We start from the raw sequence: 18,191 nt of genomic DNA, 5'->3' as shown, positions 1-18,191 counted from the left end.
GTATATATTAATTATAAACCATTAATATCATTATTATGAATAATGTCTATTACAATAAAAAGGCCTTCTTTGATATGCACTTTAATGGAAATGTACATTCAAATGCTCTATCCCTACCTTTGCTCTCAAGCTGGGCTTCTGGGCTCAAACAGGCCATGTGGTACCACTCGTTTCGTCTGCACTTGTCCATAAGCTCACACTGTACCATGGTCCCGCCTCGTTGCTTGCGGCTGAAACAGTAGACATAGTTTCCGTTGTTGTCGTATCTTATGACACGAGACCCTACAAACTTAACCAAAACACTGGGAGAGCATTGAGATAATTGTGAGACGCAGACAGAGTGAAGTTCCTTGATGATGTTGGTTTATTTCGGAGTACACAGCAAAGCATAGCATAGCATAGGCCTGGCTGGCCTTGACCAGCCACCAGGTAGTGACTGGCCAACTGACTGAACTGGTTACATTCAATTGCATGACATTAAGTACAGTTTACAAGAGGTGAGAATAGAGGCGTGTTCACTGTTCCCCTGAAGTCAACCCCAGCTTACGCATTGATCAGCCATTTGTTGAGTGGCCACTTTGAACCCATGTTTAGCATTTGATTGCCCTAGGTGTGAACCAGGATCTCAGGACTCAAACAAAAGGCACAGTAAAACAACCCCTGTCCCCAGGTGGTCCTTGAATATCAAAGACAGACCCCAATTAAGCCAGCCAGCTAGTCTGACCAACTAAACAACAGATCACCATATGCTATGCCCAAGAACATGAGATATTGTAAGAATTATTGATTCATAATTCACCACATTGTCTTGACAGTCATCGCAGCAGAACCAGTCATCTTCTGTTACGGCATCCAGTGGTGGATTTAGTCTAATTTTATCTTCACACACACACACACACACACACACACACACACACACACACACACACACACACACACACACACACACACACACACACACACACACACACACACACACACACACACACACACACACACACACACACACACACACACACACACACACACACACACACACACACACACACACACACAACCTTCACAAGAGCAAAAAGGATAGTCGTCCTCCTCGCCTTCTATGTCTGTTGTCCCGTATTGTTTGTATTGTTTGTATGTTTTAAACCAATACTCTTGCTGTAAACCTAATTGCCCTTCTGGGACATTAATAAAGACCTTGAACCTTGAACTTCTACCCTCTTTGTGAGAGCAACACGTTTAATATCATCTTGTGGTGGTGGCATCCAAACAAGATCTACCACTTGCTGGGCGAGGTTGTCTAACCACTGCAGTTGTTCCTCTGCCTCATCCGGATAGCCCTCGGGTGTCTGGTCGACATTGTCCATGCCACGCATTGTGGTGACACACAATGTTATGTATACATATTCATTTTAAATTATATTACAGACAGTTACAAGAACAGTGTAGCAGTAAATGTGATGGGAAACAATAGATGATATACTGTAGGCCTGATACTATTCCTCCATCTCACCTGCAGGAGAACCATGTCTTTATGAAACTCCTATGGAGCTTCCACGAGTCCTTCAAAACGTAATTCAGGAGTGCTTCCGTTGAGCCTGGCTTCACGGCAGTGGACCATGCGCTCCACACTTAGCCCATCTCCACAACACAGGATCGGGTAAGGTTTTCCTCCAACAGTTGGCACAGATTTATGAGGGTAATCCATTATTTCAAGGACTCCCTCTGTTGAGCTGGGGTTTGAGTGGATCACCCCAAGGCTGACCTAATAGGCAAAAATAAACAAATCAATAAAATATGACCACACCAAAGTATATAATTCAGAATATTACACTACCAGTATATCAAACTTGTTGACCCAAAACCAGCACTGCAATTCATCGTCATAGTATTAATAAATGTGTGATATTTTTTAAATATTAATTAAATCTTGATATTTTCTACATACCACTGTGCTCTTTTGCTCCATTTGTTCGGTGTAGGTGTGAGTAATGTGTTTCACCACCTTAGCTTTGATCTTCTCAAGAGCTGGTATATTGTGAACGAGGACCCGCTTGACTAAGACAGTCATACGCAGACACAATGAATCATAATCCTGTTTGAAACAAAGTTTATATTTAAATTATTAATTATATGTTATAAATGTTTATTTTTGGTTATTACACAGGATGTGGCTATGTGTGTGCTACACTGTACATACCTCTGGTGATGGCAGGACCTTGTGCAGAGGGACATCCACTGCCCTTTGACCCTCTCCTTCAAGATGGCCAAAGTTGACTTTATTTCTGTGGGCAAATGCAAGTGCCCAAAGAAGCATGTCCATGGCTTTGATGCTTGGCGTGTGCTGTCAACTGTTGAAAGAAGTGTACTAGATTTTTTTTACTTAATTGTATGCACCTTCCTTAGCATACACATTGTTCTGTTACTACTGTTATATACTATTAATAATATCACTACTTTCTATTATTATTCTATTACTATTTGCTATACGTGACTAAATTTGACTGAGGGACTGCCATTGGATTTTTTTGAATTTTCGTTTTTTTCATGTCATATGAAAGCAGGGAATCATAGCTTCAAATGGACATATTGGTTGTTCAGTTTGACCCACCAGTTTTGGAGATATGGCTTATAGAGTAATGTCTTGCAGAAAACAGCGAGTTGAGAAAACAGGCTTGAAAGGTTCACTTCTGTGGTCTCTAACATTACACCTAGCTACATGTTTGGGCATTTATTTCATATTTACATGTCGATTTCATCTCCGACACTTATTTCAGACATGCTCTAGTATGTGAAGAGTCTGCCTGTGCTATAAACTCATTTAAAGGAGCATTCAGTGATTTGGGTGATTTGGAAAACCACCCAGTCCACCCCAGTAACAAAATGTGCACATGCACGCTCTACAGTGGGGGGAAGTGCAACAGGCCAACAGCATGTGCACCAAGGCCCGCCCCCACTCGATCATGTTTGGAGGAAGGCCCCTCTCATCCTGATTGGATGAAGGCTTTGCCACCCGCCACCAAAACTGAAACTAGGGTTTTTTGACCCCAGGGGCTCACTGGGGACAGGGTGGAACTCCTTATATGGTCAGCACACTCTATAGTAGGGAGGATTATCCAGAAAAAAAGAAAAAACAAGTGATATTTGAATTAAGTCAAATCACTGAATATACCTCTTAAAAAAAAAGAAAAAATAACGTTTTTCTCCTCTGGTGAAAAGCTAGAGTTTGCGCGATGGCAGTCTCTCAGTCAAATCTGGTCTGCCTTTGTTCTGTTTTCTAGCATTTATTAAAGTGTTTCTTACCTGCACATTGTCCCATGTGAGTTGTTAAGGCTGGCTCATGGGCCTTAACAAAGAGGGGAGGCCAGACGGAGTTAAAGCAGCAAAAAAGTATTTTATTAAATAATTAATGAATAAAGTTAATCAAACCAATCATTTTTTGTTCCAACTTAAGCTGGCAGGGAACAAGCTGCCCAATTCACAAAACATAACAAAAGCAAGGTTGCTCTGGTGTGGCTGTGCAGCCTGCCTGAGGAGGAATGGAGAGACCAGAACATTAACACAGCACGTGTTTTATAGTGTTTGGGGAGGACACTGGCCAGGTGTCTCCCCTTCTGCAGATTGCCAGCTCCGCCCTCCCAATCCAGCACTGCAAAGGGATTGGGTTAAGCATGCCTGACACAGAACAGCATACACATTCCTTAAAGGTACAGGGGCCGTCACCCCCCCCCCCCCCCCCTTAAAAACAGGGTCCCAAAGGGAACCCTGGCCCAAAATGTGGAATATGAGTTGCCCCTGGGAAGTCTAGGACCAAATGTCAGTTTCCTTTTTGCCTTCATTGGTACTACCTAAAGGTGTTAAAAAACCCAATAACTCTTTAATATGGTGTATTTTAGATGCATTTTAATTATGGTGTTTTTTGGAATACTTGAATGAGAGTAATATTCCTTTATTTGGCCACAATGACTCTACTTTTTAATAGGCTACAACAGTTCAAAATGGTTACATACCTCAACTGATGTCTTCCATAACTTCAGCTGGTGATCATGGCCACGGCGCATACTGTCTACATGGCCCCTAGCAGCATTGATGCTCTGACTGACTCCCAGGCTGTTAAGGGTCTGGAACATTTTTTGAGAGCAGCCCTGCCGCCAACATTCGACGCCCTAGACAACTTTGCACACATTTGTTTTTGCAAGCTAGGTGTATACAAGATGATTGACAGCACCATGCCTGCCCTCTTGTCTAAAAGTCCTTGGGCTTCGGTCAGTGTAAAGGGTCTAAATAAAAGTAAATGAATAATTTATATTAAATGTCAATATTATTAGATGTATACAAATCATTTTTATTACTTGATTAAAGTATACCTCCACTTTTTAGCTTCAATCTTGTGGTGTTGTGTGGCGACTTGTCTTGCCTCGGGAAACATTGACTGGAGGCAGTTTAAGGTAAGTGGGGCCTTCCCCTCCCCCCACTTCTTCCATGATAATTGAGATATCACTTCTGGATAAACATTCGTGAAAGGCCCTCTTCGTGAAAGACCCTTCTTTGTCTTGTACTAGTATGTTCCTCTATAATTAACAAATAGATATTCCAAAATAAATAAAGGAAATGTTTCAGTAATCAAACCATATAATCTTGATTAGGCCTATATATCAATCTGTAGGCTAATGAATGGTTATTATGTAAATCAATGACAATATAACTGGCAGTTCTAATATTCCTCCACCCCCATTACACATGTAGTAGGCCTATAATATAATCAATTGACATGTAGGAAAAGATGTTTGATGTGATGTTTGGGATGGGTGATGCAGTAGAGGGACAAGAGGGTGAACCTTGTGATGTTACAGGAGGTGATGAAAATGTTCTCTTTGGGGTTGTTTTTCTTTTGGGGTCGGGTGATGCCGTTGATTTTGATGGAGATCCTATTGATGTTGAACGATCAAGTGCTGTATATAGTCTTTTCTTTCCCCTTTCAGTTTGCACTTAGTTTGAAGAAATTATGTACAGATGTTGCAGACATGTTTTGTCATTAGGAGAAAATTGTGGAAAAAACAATGTTGATGTCGCCGTACTTGTCATATTCAGTAGCACTCTTCTGCTGTATCCCTTTAAAGTTTTTTGGAATATCAATCCACAATTTTCGCATTTACTCACTGGGCTGGTAATAGACGGCCATGCTTGTCGTTTTTCTTCTAATGAGCTGAGAAACATCGGTGATGAGGTCAACAGGGTAATAAACTGTGGTCGCGTGAACGTGCGCAGACTCATAACGATTTAAGTCATAGATCATGTTACAGAAAGCCTCGAGACGCGACAGTGAAACCTGGTGTAATAATTCGCCCGAACCGGTAGGGGATCACCGCTGCCAAATGGGGACGAGGGAATCGGAGCGATAAACACAACGAATAAGAGTGGGCAAAACATTGAAGCGACTGACAAAAGGGACGTAAAGGCTCGGTTCAAATCACGAGTTGGATTTTCTCGGCCGGGGCTAAGTTTGAATTAGTGTAAAACGTTTGTGGCCCTTCACTTTTTGGATTCATTGTGCAGAAAAGGGTAAGAAGCGTTCCTTATGGAAACATGCACCGTTTCTGAACAGCGGTGGGACGTGCCCAGGGTGTGACCTCATCTCGGAGCTACAGAATGAGCGTAGGGAGAGGGCACATATGGGACTAACTTTATATATGTTTGATTGCAACTTAATATGGCAGTGTTTACTCTATCAATAAGATGTTGGGAAACCTTGGCAAAACTTGCACAAAACACAATCACCCAAATGAGTATCAAGAGAAACTCCTCACTTCACACCATATGCCAGCCTGGAATGTGGAGACAATAGTCAGTCTTAGAGTGAAGAACACAGACTCCTGAATAGATGATAATTATTTCAATTTATTGCATTCCTTATTTACTGTGTGCTTTCATCTCATACCAAGTTCATGCAAGTGTATCTTACGAAAATGACACTCATAATTCACCCACCGATTAGCATAGCAAATAACAGAAATGACACTATTTGAATCTTTAAATAATGAATAATTGTTGGTTGTTGGTTCCAAACACCTCCACCTCACAGAGAGTCAGGATTTCATTTTTTCCAGGAATCACAATATTGACAAACTGACCCTCCATCCCATTACAGGTAAGTCTTTGTGTTGCCAGCTGGGATAGAGTCAATTACAGCACATCTGACCGAAAAGAGAAAACATGTTACAAATACACATTACAACTGTTGCTGTAATACATAGAACATTGTGTCAGAGTCAAAATAACTATGGTACAATGCATGGTGCAAACCTTGTTAGTTTTTAAAATGTTATCTCTAGTCTATTCACTTCAGACTCAATGTATTCCTGCAAAGCAAGCAATAAGTACATACTTAGGATTTCCAATTCCATTGTCGTTCAGGGAGTTTCCAATGCGGATGACAGCAGTCTTTTCTGTTGGTGATCTTGACAGAAAGAGAAAACAGATGTTACAAATACACATACTGTACACACTACAACTGTTGCTGTAATACATGAACATGCGGATTTCAGCGCCATTGATCCTTTCATGACACCAGTCATGGATACAGTCCCATGTAACTATCACTTAACATTGTAAAAAAATAGCAGAAGCGATGCACGAGTGAATCTTTAAAGGCGGTAAATTAAAAAAAAAAGCATTATAGTTTGTGAACAGATTTAGACTAACGATTTCCATCATCGGATATGGCAGCAATGTCAACCAGTGTGTCAGATATTGGAGAATGAGCTAGTTGTCCATCTTGTGCCAATGAATGCCACAGACGAAAAACAGTCTAAGTTCACACTATTTATCCATAATGTATAAATGATAGATAAGGGGCCAGGACAACGAGGCCTTTTTGTGGAGGGGTCAGAAAGAAATTTGGACTTGCAGTTTTTCGTCTGTGGTACTCTGAATGTCCACCTAAATACAGATAAGCACATAATATTTATGGAGGAATACGCCATCAATTACTGTACAAAAATATCAAATAGCAGAAATTATGCACATGTGAATTAATCTTTCAAATCATATGAATGTAAATAATCAATAATTATGTATGCTTTGTGATCCGATTTACAGTTGACTAACCATTATCTTCCTTTTTGGTCCCAAACACTTCAACTTCACAGAGAGTCAGGATTTCATTTTCTCCAGGAATCACAATATTGACAAACTGACCCTCCATCCCATTACAGGTAAAGGTTGTTGTGTTGCCAGCTGGGATAGAGTCAATTACAGCACATCTGACCGAAAAGAGAAAACAGATGTTACAAATACACATTACAACTGTTGCTGTAATAAATAGAACATTGTGTCAGAGTCAAAATAACTATGGTACAATGCATGGTGCAAAACTATGTTAGTTTTTAAAATGTTCTCTAGTCTATTCACTTCAGACTCAATGTATTCCTGCAAAGCAAGCAATAAGTACATACTTAGGATTTCCATTTCCATTGTCGTTCAGGGAGTTTCCAATGCGGATCTCAGCTCCATTGATCCTTGTATGACAGCAGTCTTTTCTGTTGGTGATCTTGACAGAATTCACTTTGTAAGTCTTCTGCAGGTCAACTCTCCACCAGGGTTTGGTCTCTCCGTTTGTGTGGGTACAGGAGTTCTGTGACCAGACATTGGCACGATTCCCATCAATGGCTCTTTCCGGAGCTCCTACATTTCTAATCGAAGACTGTGCTGCTTGTCCACCTCGTGCCACATTTTCACCTACATGAAGGTATTTTAGACAATTTTTATGGAGGGTTACAGTCCCATTCATGGTCACGTGTAACTCTATCACTTAACATTGTAAGAAATAGCAGAAGTGATTTACGAGTGAATCTTTAAAGGCATATGACTGTAAATTTTAAAAAAGCATTATGGTTTGTGAACAGATTTAGACTAACGATTTCCATCATCAGATATGGCAGCAATGTCAACCAGTGTGTCAGATATTGGAGAATGAGCTAGTTGTCCATCTTGTGCCAATGAATGCCACAGACGAAAAACAGTCTAAGTTCACACTATTTATCCATAATGTATAAATGATAGATAAGGGGCCAGGACAACGAGGCCTTTTTGTGGAGGGGTCAGAATGAAATTTGGACTTGGACGGTTTTTCGTCTGTGGTACTCTGAATGTCCACCTAAATACAGATAAGCACATAATATTTATGGAGGAATACGCCATCAATTACTGTACAAAAATATCAAATAGCAGAAATTATGCACATGTGAATTAATCTTTCAAATCATATGAATGTAAATAATCAATAATTATGTATGCTTTGTGATCAGATTTACAGTTGACTAACCATTATCTTCCTTTTTGGTCCCAAACACTTCAACTTCACAGAGAGTCAGGATTTCATTTTCTCCAGGAATCACAATATTGACAAACTGACCCTCCATCCCATTACAGGTAAAGGTCGTTGTGTTGCCAGCTGGGATAGAGTCAATTACAGCACATCTGACCGAAAAGAGAAAACAGATGTTACAAATACACATTACAACTGTTGCTGTAATACATAGAACATTGTGTCAGAGTCAAAATAACTATGGTACAATGCATGGTGCAAACCTATGTTAGTTTTTAAAATGTTATCTCTAGTCTATTCACTTCAGACTCAATGTATTCCTGCAAAGCAAGCAATAAGTACATACTTTCCATTGTCGTTCAGGGAGTTTCCAATGCGGATCTCAGCTCCATTGATCCTTGTATGAAAGCAGTCTTTTCTGTTGGTGATCTTGACAGAATTCACTTTGTAAGTCTTCTGCAGGTCAACTCTCCACCAGGGTTTGGTCTCTCCGTTTGTGTGGGTACAGGAGTTCTGTGACCAGACATTGGCACGATTCCCATCAATGGCTCTTTCCGGAGTTCCTAGACCTAGATTATCGAATCTAGTCGAAGACTGCGCTGCTTGTCCACCTCGTGCCACATTTTCACCTGCATGAAGGTATTTATTAAGCTAACTAGAATTTTGCGGGCCTTCGGCCCGCTCATCCTAGCAAAAGTAATATTTGTATAGTAAATATGGCAGTTGTGGGGAAGCGATGTGGTGCATATGGATTCGGGTGGCGTGCAGGATTTATTGTGCATGGAGATGTGCTAACAGTGGTTTGGTAGGAGAAGGAGCACAGATAAACGGCCATGTGCTTGTGTACCCCCTTTCTATTAGGGTAGAAGGATATGTATAGAGGGATGCAGTCCCATTTGTCACTTATAAAGCCATCAGTTAGCATTAGGCATATAGCAAATACCATATAAATGGTGCATGTGTGAATCTTTTTGGTCCCAAACATTATAATATTTCATGTACACAAAATATTGTTCCCATGACTAGCAAAGTTATAAAAATATAATTAGTCAGAGTGATTAGAATGCACTCTCATAACATTGATTAAAAAGACTATTTAAAGTATTTTACTCATAATACACTCCATAATGCATAATACATACTTTCCATGCTGATGAGGCATATCTCCCCAGTAAAAACAAACAGCACAAGGATAAGATCGCCGGTCATCATCCTGCGAAATAAATTACAGTGAGTGAACTTTCAAATTGATCATTTCAGGGAAATGTCAGGTACACTTAAGGTCGGGCATGCAGCTCTTTAATGAACAGAAAATCCATGTTCAAGTAGATTTCACCAAATCAGGAGAGAGTATCGATTTATCAGCTTCACTTATTGTCTAGTTACAAATTTGTATACTCATTTATTTTTGTCATCACTTTCAATTTAACTTTCAATTACAATTTCATTTAACTATGCATTCTCTCTCCTGATTGGATCAAATTGGTATGATGACCTGAAAATTCATTTTCAGTTTACTAAAGAGCTGGTGATACAGGGAGACATGTTACTGCGCAAACACTCTAGCAGTGATTTTTTGGTCAAAGACACTGAGCTCATCTAACCCTGGATAACCATATATAGAGAAGAATGGATCATCACCTAGATCTGCATACTGTATATGGAGCCGGCCAGCAACTCTACATCTGACCTCAAACCTTATATCTCCATATATGGAGCTGACCTGTTCTGACATTCCATATGTTGATCCGTCCCCACCCGTCCTTCCTGTTCTGACATTCCAAATTAATTCCATATGTTGATCTGACCCCCCATGCCAAAGCGCCAGCGCTCGCCCAGCAGTCTGCCGTCACCCAGGTGGATGCATGCACGCGACCTTGCCCCTTTAGGGCGACCTACTGGTATACAGTACTTGAGCTTAGATTCTGCCACTAAATATTTGCAATAGGGGTTACTGAATTAATGTTATTATAGAATATCAGTAAACTGAATAATGCATGAATATTTGGTATGTTGTGTATCACCATATGAATGAATATGTGCAGTCTATCAACAATGAACATATAGTATTCATCTATCAACATTAACAACCATCCTTTTATGTTGTGCAATATTATTTAGAAGTCTCCAGTGGGTATCAACTACTGCGAGTAAATTGGTCAAAATGTCTAATGATAATTTGTAAATAAACCGGTAATTACTTTCCATACACAAAGTAATGATAAGTTACACAAAATAGGGTAATTAACTTTCATGTTTGTGGACATTCTCTCAAACCTTAACTTTGTAACTACAGTATTGTATATAGAGTATATAGAGAGAAGGATATCACCAGATACATACCTTGACTCTGCAGTGACCGAATCAAGTATTTGGCGGCTCGCCACTCTGGAATCTGGAATGGAGAGACCAGAACATTACGTGTTTTATAGTGTTTGGGGAGGACACTGGCCAGGTGTCTCCCCTTCTGCAGATTGCCAGCTCCGCCCTCCCAATCCAGCACTGCAAAGGGATTGGGTTAAGCATGCCTTACACAGAACAGCATACACATTCCTTAAAGGTACAGGGGCCGTCACACACCCCCCCCCCCCCCTTAAAAAGTGGCCCAACATGTGGAATATGAGTTGCCCCTGGGCAGTTTCCTTTTTCCTTCATTGGTACTACCTAAAGGTGTTAAAAAAAACAATAACTTCATAACTCTTTAATATGGTGTATTTTAGATGCATTTTAATTATGAAGGTGTTTTTTGGAATACTTGAATGAGAGTAATATTCCTTTATTTTGCCACAATGACTCTACTTTTTAATAGGCTACAACAGTTCAAAATGGTTACATACCTCAACTGATGTCTTCCATAACTTCAGCTGGTGATCATGGCCACGGCGCATACTGTCTACATGGCCCCTAGCAGCATTGATGCTCTGACTGACTCCCAGGCTGTTAAGGGTCTGGAACATTTTTTGAGAGCAGCCCTGCCTCCAACATTCGACGCCTAGACAACTTTGCACACATTTCTGTTTTTGCAAGCTAGATGTATACAAGATGATTGACAGCACCATGCCTGCCCTCTTGTCTAAAAGTCCTTGGGCTTCTGTCAGTGTAAAGGGTCTAAAAAAAAGTAAATGTAAATGAATAATTTATATTAAATGTCAATATTATTAGATGTATACAAATAATTTGTATTACTTGATTAAAGTATCAAACCTCCGCTTTTTTAGCTTCAATCTTGTGGTGTTTGGTGTGGCGACTTGTCTTGCCTCGGGAAACATTGACTGGAGGCAGTTTAAGGTAAGTGGGGCCTTCCCCTCCCCCCACTCCAGGCACTTATTCCATGATAATTGAGATATCACTTCTGGATCAACATTCTTCGTGGAAGGCCCTCTTCATGAAAATGTTCTCTTTGGGGTTGTTTTTCTTTTGGGGTCGGTGATGGCGTTGATTTTGATGGAGATCCTATTGATGTTGAACGATCAAGTGCTGTATATCGTCTTTTCTTTCCCTTTTTCAGTTTGCACTTAGTTTGAAGAAAATATGTACAGATGTTGCAGACATATGTTTTGTCATCAGGAGAAAATTGTGGAAAAAACAATGTTGATGTCGCCGGACTTGTCATATTCAGTAGCACACTTCTGCTGTATCCCTTTAAAGTTTTTTGGAATATCAATCCACAATTTTCGCATTTACTCACTGGGCTGGTAATAGACGCCATGCTTACTTGTCGTTTTTCTTCTAATGAGCTGAGAAACATCGGTGATGATGAGGTCAACAGGGTAATAAACTGTGGTCGCGTGAACGTGCGCAGACTCATAACGATTTAAGTCATAGATCATGTTACAGAAAGCCTCGAGACGCGACAGTGAAACCTGGTGTAATAATTCGTCCGAACCGGTAGGGGATCACCGCTGCCAAATGGGGACGAGGGAATCGGAGCGATAAACACAACGAATAAGAGTGGGCAAAACATTGAAGCGACTGACAAAAGAAGGGACGTAAAGGCTCGGTTCAAATCGCAAGTTGGATTTTCTCTGCCTTTGAATTAGTGTAAAACGTTTGTGGCCCTTCACTTTTTGGATTCATTGTGCAGAAAAGGGTAAGAAGCGTTTCTTATGGAAACATGCGCCGTTTCTGAACAGTGGTGGGAGGTGCCCAGGGCATCTCGGAGCTACAGAATGAGCGTAGGGAGAGGGCACATATGGGGCTAACTTTACATATGTTTGATTGCAACTTACTATGGCAGTGTTTACTCTATCAATCAGATGTTGGGAAACCTTGGCAAAATTGCACAAAACACAATCACCCAAATGAGTATCAAGAGAAACTCCTCACTTCATCCTCACATCACATCATATGCCAGCCTGGAATGTGGAGACAATAGTCAGTCTTAGAGTGAAGAACACAGACTCCTGAATAGATGATAATTATTTCAATTTATTGCATTCCTTATTTACTGTGTGCTTTCTTCTCATACCAAGTTCATGCATTTTAAGTGTATCTTACGAAAATGACACTCATAATTCACTCACCGATTAGCATAGCAAATAGCAGAAATGACACTATTTGAATCTTTAAATGATGAATAATTGTTTATGGCTGGTGATCTGATTTAGACTAACAACCATCGTCATCCGTTTCGGTTCCAAACACCTCCACCTCACAGAGAGTCAGGATTTCATTTTTTCCAGGAATCACAATATTGACAAACTGACCCTCCATCCCATTACAGGTAAAGGTCTTTGTGTTGCCAGCTGGGATAGAGTCAATTACAGCACATCTGACCGAAAAGAGAAAACATATGTTACAAATACACATTACAACTGTTGCTGTAATACATAGAACATTGTGTCAGAGTCAAAATAACTATGGTACAATGCATGGTGCAAACCTATGTCAGTTTTTTAAATGTTATCTCTATTCACTTCAGACTCAATGTATTCCTGCAAAGCAAGCAATAAGTACATACTTAGGATTTCCATTTCCATTGTCGTTCAGGGAGTTTCCAATGCGGATCTCAGCTCCATTGATCCTTGTATGACAGCAGTCTTTTCTGTTGGTGATCTTGACAGAATTCACTTTGTAAGTCTTCTGCAGGTCAACTCTCCACCAGGGTTTGGTCTCTCTGTTTGTGTGGGTACAGGAGTTCTGTGACCAGACATTGGCACGATTCCCATCAATGGCTCTTTCCGGAGCTCCTGCCGGAGTTCCTAGATTATCTAATCTAATCGAAGACTGTGCTGCTTGTCCACCTCGTGCCATATTTTCACCTACATGAAGGTATTTTAGAGGACAATTTTTATGGAGGGTTACAGTCCCATTCATGGTCACGTGTAACTTAACATTGTAAGAAATAGCAGAAGTGATGCACGAGTGAATCTTTAAAGGCATATGACTGTAAATTTAAAAAAAGCATTATGGTTTGTGAACAGATTTAGACTAACGATTTCCATCATCGGATATGGCAGCAATGTCAACCAGTGTGTCAGATATTGGAGAATGAGCTAGTTGTCCATCTTGTGCCAATGAATGCCACAGACGAAAAACAGTCTAAGTCCACACTATTTATCCATAATGTATAAATGATAGATAAGGGGCCAGCACAACGAGGCCTTTTCGTGGAGGGGTCAGAATGAAATTTGGACTTAGACTGTTTTTCGTCTGTGGTACTCTGAATGTCCACCTAAATACAGATAAGCACATAATATTTATGGAGGAATACGCCATCAATTACTGTACAAAAATATCAAATAGCAGAAATTATGCACATGTGAATTAATCTTTCAAATCATATGAATGTAAATAATCAATAATTATGTATGCTTTGTGATCAGATTTACAGTTGACTAACCATTATCTTCCTTTTTGGTCCCAAACACTTCAACTTCACAGAGAGTCAGGATTTCATTTTTTCCAGGAATCACAATATTGACAAACTGACCCTCCATCCCATTACAGGTAAAGGTCTTTGTGAAGCCAGCTGGGATAGAGCCAATTACAGCACATCTGACCGAAAAGAGAAAACAGATGTTACAAATACACATTACAACTGTTGCTGTAATACATAGAACATTGTGTCAGAGTCAAAATAACTATGGTACAATGCATGGTGCAAACCTATGTTAGTTTTTAAAATGTTATCTCTAGTCTATTCACTTTAGACTCAATGTATTCCTGCAAAGCAAGCAATAAGTACATAGGCCTACTTAGGATTTCCATTTCCATTGTCGTTCAGGGAGTTTCCAATGCGGATCTCAGCTCCATTGATCCTTGTATGACAGCAGTCTTTTCTGTTGGTGATCTTGACAGAATTCACGTTGTAAGTCTTCCGCAGGTCAACTCTCCACCAGGGTTTGGTCTCTCTGTTTGTGTGGGTACAGGACTTCTGTGAAAAGCCATTGGCACGATTCCCATCAATGGCTCTTTCCGGAGTTCCTAGATTATCCTTTCTAATCGAAGACTGCGCTGCTTGTCCACCTCGTGCCACATTTTCACCTGCATGAAGGCATTTATTAAGATAACTAGAATTTCGTCATCCTAGCAAAAGTAATATTTGTACAGTAAATATGGCAGTTGTGGGGAAGCGATGTGGTGCATATGGATTCGGGTGGCGTGCAGGATTTATTGTGCATGGAGATGTGCTAACAGAGTGGTTTGGTAGGAGAAGGAGCACGGATAAACGGCCATGTGCTTCTGTACCCCCTTTCTATTAGGGTAGAAGGATATGTAGAGAGGGATGCAGTCCCATTTGTCACTTATAAAGCCATCAGTTAGCATTAGGCCTATAGCAAATACCATATAAATGGTGCATGTGTGAATCTTTTTGATCCCAAACATTATAATATTTCATGTACACAAAATATTGTTGCCATGACTAGCAAAGTTATAAAAATATAATTAGTCAGAGTGATTAGAATGCACTTTGTCTCATAACATTGATTAAAAAGACTATTTAAAGTATTTTACACATAATACATACTCCATAATGCATAATTCATACTTTCCATGCTGATGAGGCATATCTCCCCAGTAAAAACAAACAGCACGAGGATAAGATCGCCGGTCATCATCCTGCAAAATAAATTACATCAGTGAGTGAACTCTTTCAAATTGATCATTTCAGGGAAATGTCAGGTACACTTAAAGGTCGGGCATGCAGCTCTTTAATGAACAGAAAAGCCATGTTCAAGTAGATTTCACCAAATCAGGAGAGTATCGATTTATCAGCTTCACTTATTGTCTAGTTACAAATTTGTATACTCATTTGTTTTTGTCATCACTTTCAATTTAACTTTCAATTTCAATTTAATTTAACTATGCATTCTCTCTCCTGATTGGATCAAATTGGTATGCTGACCTGAAAATTCATTTTCTGTTTACTAAAGAGCTGGTGATACAGGGAGACATGTTACTGCGCAAACACTCTAGCAGTGATTTTTTTGGTCAAAGACACTGAGCTCATCTAACCCTGGATAACCATATATAGAGAAGACTGGATCATCACCTAGATCTGCATACTGTATATGGAGCCGGCCAGCAACTCTACATCTGACCTCAAACCTTATATCTCCATATATGGAGCTGACCTGTTCTGACATTCCATATGTTGATCCGTCCCCACCCGTCCTTCCTGTTCTGACATTCCGAATTAATTCCATATGTTGATCTGACCCCCCATGCCAAAGCGCCAGCGCTCGCCCAGCAGTCTGCCGTCACCCAGGTGGATGCATGCACGCGACCTTGCCCCTTTAGGGCGACCTACTGGTATACAGTACTTGAGCTTAGATTCTGCCACTAAATATTTGCAATAGGGGTTACTGAATTAATGTTATTATAGAATATCAGTAAACTGTGAATAATGCATGAATATTTGGTATGTTGTGTATCACCATATGAATGAATGTGCAGTCTATCAACAATGAACATATTGATGAATATAGTATTCATCTATCAACATTAACAACCATCCTTTTATGTTGTGCAATATTATTTAGCAGTCTCCAGTGGGTATCAACTACTGCGAGTAAATTGGTCAAAATGTCTAATGATAATTTGTAAATAAACCGGTAATTACTTTCCGTACACAAAGTAATGATAAGTTACACAAAATAGTGTAATTAACTCTCATGTTTGTGGACATTCTCTCAAACCTTAACTTTGTAACTACAGTATTGTATATAGAGTATATAGAGAGAAAAGGATATCACAGGATACATACCTTGAATCTTTCCAGTGACCGAATCAAGTATTTGGCGGCTTGCCACTCTGGAATCTCCTTTGTGTGGGCTCCTTGGTGAGATAGTTGGCTTATATATTTCTCATGGGGCGGATCCCTAAAATGACAGACTTAAACAATTGTTTAGTTTAGGAAAACACTGGTCAAATAATAAATGATCAGGTGACAAATTGTAACGGATGTTGAACAGGATTCGAGGATTTGTTATATCTATATATAGATGCCTTGCCGAGCCATGAGGCCCATAGGGCAGGAGCCTATGTCCTGTTGCTGTAGCGTGAGGCAGCTTGATGTACAAGTACATCATCGCAGTCTCAAAGCCACTGGAAATAGATTGCTAAAAAGCTTATTTTCCGAACAATCAGATACATGAACGAACTGAAGAACCAGAGCGAAACCGGGCAAAGGAAAACGCTAGCCCCCCCTCTTCTCGCACTATCATGCTCAAATTGCACCTTTCTAAACTAATCTTATTGTATATGGAAGCTAGCCTAAATTGCACCTTCTTAAACTAAACTGTGTTGAACATAACCTACTGTGAAGCTGTTCACACCTACCTACCTAACTTTGCTACTACAGGGAAAACATGCACATGTAAGCCTACATGTTACTATTTTCTCTACTCCTTGATTGCTCTTTCTTGCACTCTTTATTCTGTCCCTTCATTTCCTGTGCTTGCTGTGTTTTTTGTTGTTTTGAATGCTATGCTATCTATGCCGCTGCATTGTCTGTAAGGAAGCCAAACAAAAATAAGTTTTACTCTTATGTACCTGTACACAAGATGTAACAATAAAGTCCAACCTTGAACCTTGAAGTACACCCCATGGACATGACGTTAGTACAGTACCGTATGTCCCAATCTAACCTTACGTCACCAGGCTTTCCATCTTGGAGGAAAGCCTGTGTTTCCAAATCGCTGTGTGATCCGGTCTAGACCAGATGGTAAAATCGAAAGAAAGAAAGAAAGAAAGAAAGAAAGAAAGAAAGACGTATACCTGTTTGTGGTTTCCGGCTTTGTCGGTGTCGTTTTGGTCGCTACGAGTTGGAATAAAGATGGATACCAAACAAACTATTCTAAGACGTCGGTTTTATACACCACATCAAGGCTTTTATTGGGTAGGCCCTAAAATGGCGATGCCCTTGATCACAGGGAATTTTTAGTACTTCTGAATCCGTTTTGTGGTTTCCTGCCTGATGACTACAAATCAGTAATCTGAGTTCCCAGAAGTTTTATTTTTCGCCACTAGGGGGGCGAGACAAATCAGTGACTATATGACATAAGTTACCATCCTGACCGGATCATAAAACCTGAAAAGGAATGCTTCCCAGGCTACCCCCAATCCAACCGCTGATGCCGAGTGCCAAGCATGGAGACACTGGATTCCATTTTTTGTCTTTGGTATGACCCAACCGGGGAACAAACCCCGAACTCCCAGTCCTAGGGCGGACATTGTAACTACAAGACCACTGAGCTGGTACATATATCACAAATAGATGAGATGAGAGATGAAAAATAGCCTTCATGATTTCCCACTTTTGTTTCTAAGAGGTTGTTCGCAATGTTTAGATTGTTGCATTATGAAACAAACACTTTGCAGATAGAAAGAGGATAATTCAAGCTTTCCCTACAGCTGCAATTTT

At 40.2% G+C, this 18,191-nt stretch overlaps 1 protein-coding gene and 1 long non-coding RNA gene across 2 annotated transcripts; both read right to left on the bottom strand.

Moving 5' to 3' along the window:
* Positions 1-807: 807 nt before the first annotated feature.
* Positions 808-2,320, bottom strand: LOC306925019 (uncharacterized protein; the record flags this gene model as incomplete). Its single annotated transcript, XM_079503702.1, has 4 exons — positions 808-879; positions 1,511-1,762; positions 1,946-2,092; positions 2,198-2,320. 3 exons carry the CDS (start codon positions 2,318-2,320, stop codon positions 1,541-1,543), a joined length of 492 nt encoding a protein of 163 aa, XP_079359828.1. The 3' UTR covers positions 808-879; positions 1,511-1,540.
* A 3,555-nt stretch (positions 2,321-5,875) lies between these two features.
* LOC306924901 lies at positions 5,876-7,253 on the bottom strand. The gene is made up of 3 exons (XR_013790225.1): positions 7,105-7,253; positions 6,383-6,454; positions 5,876-6,191 (listed from the first exon to the last, which is right to left on the bottom strand). It is a non-coding gene; the product is annotated as an uncharacterized lncRNA (long non-coding RNA).
* Positions 7,254-18,191: the final 10,938 nt, after the last annotated feature.

The sequence above is a fragment of the Electrona antarctica genome (genome assembly GCF_951216825.1).
Source record: "Electrona antarctica genome assembly, chromosome: 6".
Taxonomy (NCBI): domain Eukaryota; kingdom Metazoa; phylum Chordata; class Actinopteri; order Myctophiformes; family Myctophidae; genus Electrona; species Electrona antarctica.
The sequence above is the reverse complement of the archived record's forward strand: the minus strand, read 5'-3'. Positions and strand labels throughout refer to the sequence as shown.